Source organism: Austrofundulus limnaeus, unplaced genomic scaffold (genome assembly GCF_001266775.1).
Source record: "Austrofundulus limnaeus strain Quisiro unplaced genomic scaffold, Austrofundulus_limnaeus-1.0 Scaffold259, whole genome shotgun sequence".
In the NCBI taxonomy this organism is placed as follows: Eukaryota; Metazoa; Chordata; class Actinopteri; order Cyprinodontiformes; family Rivulidae; genus Austrofundulus; species Austrofundulus limnaeus.
This window is the reverse complement of record NW_013952661.1, coordinates 722326-726473: the sequence shown is the minus strand read 5'-3', so window position 1 is coordinate 726473 and position 4148 is coordinate 722326. Positions and strand designations below refer to the sequence as shown.

At 37.5% G+C, this 4148-nt stretch overlaps 1 protein-coding gene across 1 annotated transcript in view; it reads right to left on the bottom strand.

Moving 5' to 3' along the window:
- The window catches only part of LOC106526106 (thyrotropin-releasing hormone-degrading ectoenzyme), a gene marked incomplete in the record, with an annotated part of 168985 nt that overhangs the window by 5910 nt on the left and 158927 nt on the right, over positions 1–4148 (bottom strand). Inside the window, 2 exon segments of the mRNA XM_014020594.1 lie at positions 1048–1129; positions 1208–1348. Of these exon segments, the coding sequence (XP_013876048.1) occupies positions 1048–1129; positions 1208–1348 (223 nt within the window).

Genomic DNA, 4148 nt, shown 5'->3' with positions numbered 1-4148 from the left:
AGGTATGTTTGTGTGACCACACGAATGCCTCCTTATCATAGTGATACATTTTATATCACATCGCTTCAGTTGTTTTAACAACATATGTACTAAAAGGTATTTTGACAACAAATATATATCAGCTGTAGCAGCATCATATGAATTCTGGCATTTTACACATAGTCCACCAGGAGGCGCCAACACAAAAGTCAGAGACTTCACATGAGATTTGGACTATCTTGTGGGGGAAAGCAGATTACTTCCTACTCATGAGCGCCCCCTCTGGTGGGAAAACGTTTTTTCAGGGATACAAACTTTTTCAGAACACCGGTAAATGGCAGCCATTACAGACGAACACGTGTTTGTTGTTATTTGAGGAGCGGCTCGGTCACACACTAATGTCATTAGTTTGTTATCATTACTAAGGTGCAGGACTGCTTTTTTTATTTTATTTTTTCACATCATGTCTCCTGCCTGGATCTGTTATTATCTTGCTCTGAAGCACGGAGGAGTGTCAGAGGTGAGCTCGTTTCAACTGATTTTTATGACACGGTCTCAATTCCGGACTGAATGAAGCCGATATTTCAGTTAAAATACTTAAGTAAAAATATTTATCTGAGTATAACACTACCCCCCCAACTTTTTGGATGATTTTATGGATTTAATTTTACGTATTGTACTTTAATAAATACGGTAGCTTCATATGAGCTGAAGCTGTGCTGAAAGAGGTACAAAAACAGCTTCTTTTAGAAGGAGAAACAAACTAACGTTACTAAAGAGGATCCACAGCTGAATCAACCGTTCTGAAAATAATAATAATATATTTCTGTTACGTTCGAGTTATTAGTTTGTATTTTAGGTTTAAATTATCTTAGAAAACACATTTATATAGAAGAGAAACCATAAATCTGGTAAATGTTTGACTCTTTCACCAGTTTAAGTAGATTATGGGCATTAAAGAACAATGAGGCCAGAGAGGGTAAAACAGGTTTCATTCAGCTCCATTTAGCTGGAAATGGACCAGGAGGATCCCTGCAGGAGCACCTGTGTGTGTTTCTGTGTTTTTACCTCATTAAGTTCTCTCTCGGTGTTGAGGAACTCCGTGACCCCGCCGATGAGTTTTGAATTCATGAACAGAGCTTCACCGTATCTGAACAAKGACAGCGAGAACGTCTCAGTTCAACCATCGGCTCTTAAAACACCTAAAGACCTGAAGTCTGAGTCTCACCGAGCGTTCAGGACGTCCCACTTCTCTCTGAAGTACTTCCAGGCCAGGTTCCGACCCTGAGGGTTTCTGCCCACATGGATGATGACGTCGATCACGTCCTGCTCTGGAACCAGGTCCGTGGTTAGAGACAGGTTCAGTAACCTGGAGAAAAACAAAAACAGGACGAGGTTCAAACTTTAACTTTATTTTCATTTCAATTCAAACCATTGTTATAAACAAACACTAGCATAGTAATATTAAATACTGTTACTACTAGCATTGTGACATTAATGTTAGCATAGTGACCAACGCTGGCATAATTAATTTCATTGCTAACGCAGTGAAATATGCTAGCATCACTTTTAACACCATCACTTATGTTAACATTAGCAAAGTAAAGTTAAAGCTAGCATAGTGACTTATTTAAAAATAATTATAATGCTAGCTTTATGGCAATGTTAACGTTAGCAAAGACAAGTTAAAGCTAGTATAGTGATTCAGTATATTGATATATTTAAGAAGATTATAATGCTAGCTTTATCGCAATGTTAATGTTAGCAAATAAAAATTAAAGCTAGCATAGTGACTTATTTAAGAATAATAATAACGCTAGCTTTATGGCAGTGTTAACATTAGCAAAGTACTATTAAAGTTAGCACAATGACATTAACATAATAACATTAATGTTAGCATAGCAATACATTAGCATAGTATCTCTAGCATTGGCACTGTAAAATTATCATTAGCATAGCAACATTAACATTAGCATATTAGTACTAACTTTAGCATAATAATACCAACATTGACAAAGTAATATTAACGTTAGCATAGTAATACTAACACTAGCACAGTAATACTAAAGTTGGCATAGTAATACTAGCACTGGCACAGTAATACTAATGCTYGCATAGTAATAATAATGCTGGCATAGCAACACTAATACTAGCATAGTAGCACTACTGTTAGCACAGTAACACTAACACTAGCATAGTAACACCATCTTTGGAATAGTAATACTAATGTTAGCATACCACRCTTAACCTTGGCAGAGTAACATTTCCTTTAGCATAGCAACATTAGCTTTAGCATAGTAACATTATTTCTGGCATACTGCGACATTAGCGTCAAAACAGTGATGCCAACATTAGCTTTGAAACACTACTGTTAGCATAGTGCTGCTAACAGTAGCTAACTCTGACAGAAACAGCAGAAGGATGCTAATTTAATAATAAAAACATAAATTATGTCCAACACAAACCAGAGAATGGAAATGTGTTTTGTTCTCTAACACTGAAATTATTTCTAGTTTTAAAACATRAGATTGTAAATATTAATGTTTGTTAACATTAATAAATGAGCAGAGGTTACAGTCTGTTGATAATRACTCTAAAGTTTTATTTTATCTAATCTAAAAATGTTTTTAACAACAAACAAAAAGAGTTTGAAACTTTCCAACCCTGAGCTGTTTGTATGTCTGAGTTCAGGCAGAAAAGGTCAGGATGTTTAACAGAAATGATTTTGTTCTGCTGCTGCCTGTTTGTGTCAAACCAAAAATCACGTCCTGCCAGGACGGTGGCAGGTAGAGTAATCTGATTACTGCGGCTGCAGGTGGTGTTTTCAGAAACACAATAAAGTGTTTTACTGTGGAGAGGCTGAAAAAGTTTAGTCATCAAAAGTAGCTGTTCAGACTTCACTTTGTTCCACTGCAGTGTGTGTGTGTGTGTGTGTGTGTGTGTGTCTGTGTGTGTGCGTGCGCTGCCGTTTCAATAAAACCACCAAATCAATTTTCTCTTTTCCCACAATCCCTCTGTGCTGAAAGCATTTCCTCTGTGGCCAATCGGTGTGTTTCAGAGCTTTAGTTGTTAGTTTTTGTGTGTGTGTGTGTGTGTGTGCGCAGCTGATTGGAGAACAGTTTAGCTGTGGCTCAGAAATCGATGCCTGCACACACACACACACACGTGTAGTGGTCACTGTAGCACCAGCAGATCATCATCAGGTCGGTCCTTCATGTGTGTGTTTTCTTCAGAAAGCCCCTCACAGAGCAGCAGCTCTTTATGTTTGTAACACTGAGCTGAACCACAGCAGAGCACTAAGCCTCCTGTAAATAACAGATAAACTCACTGATTCAAGCAGCTCATTTTCTCTGATCAATGATTCAGGTGAGACGTGCAGCAGCTCACACACGCTTGTTTTAAGACTTTTTATTCATCCACAGGCTTTTCAGCTCAAACCTCATTTTACTTCCTGTTTCCTGTCTGAACCAACAGCTCAGACAAACTGTGACGCTGCACAGCAGAGAAASTTTCTGTGTACAGGTTGAATATTTACAGGATACATCCTGCAGCTGTGCAGTTAGTACTCATGTTCCAGGGTCAGTGCATCTTTTGGTCGTTGGATTTTCATTTTGGAAACGAAAATAAAAAACAAGTAACGAGCGGTTATTTGATATTTGTTTTAAAACACTGAAATAAAAATTAAAATACAACGCGTTTCTCATTCTTAGTGTCGAAAAGGGATAATTTTTTTCAAATGACTTGAGTTTCATTTTCTGTTTCAGATTGCAAAAAAGAAAATAACTTTAAGGCAGAAACAAAAAAAGGCTTGATTGTTATTTTACAATTATTCCCCCACCAGAGGGGGCGCTCACCTGGCAGCTCTGCACAATAAAAGACTAATTTCTGTAAATAAGAGGCTGAAACACAGAGAAATAAGTCCATAAATGAGTTGTGTGATGACTGTCTGTCTGTGACCAAAGGCTGCAGAGATACTTCATGTGGTTTTTGGACAAATAAGTCTCTTTTACTGAATACATGTCGTCTACTGGCTCCACTTCACCTCCATTTCTCCCAATAAAAAACAAAACATGACAACTTTCATTCCATCAGTGTGTTGTACAGTTGTTGTTCTGTGAGCACAAAGGTTTTTACCTCCTGAGTTTTGACTAAATCTGTTGAGTTTTGAC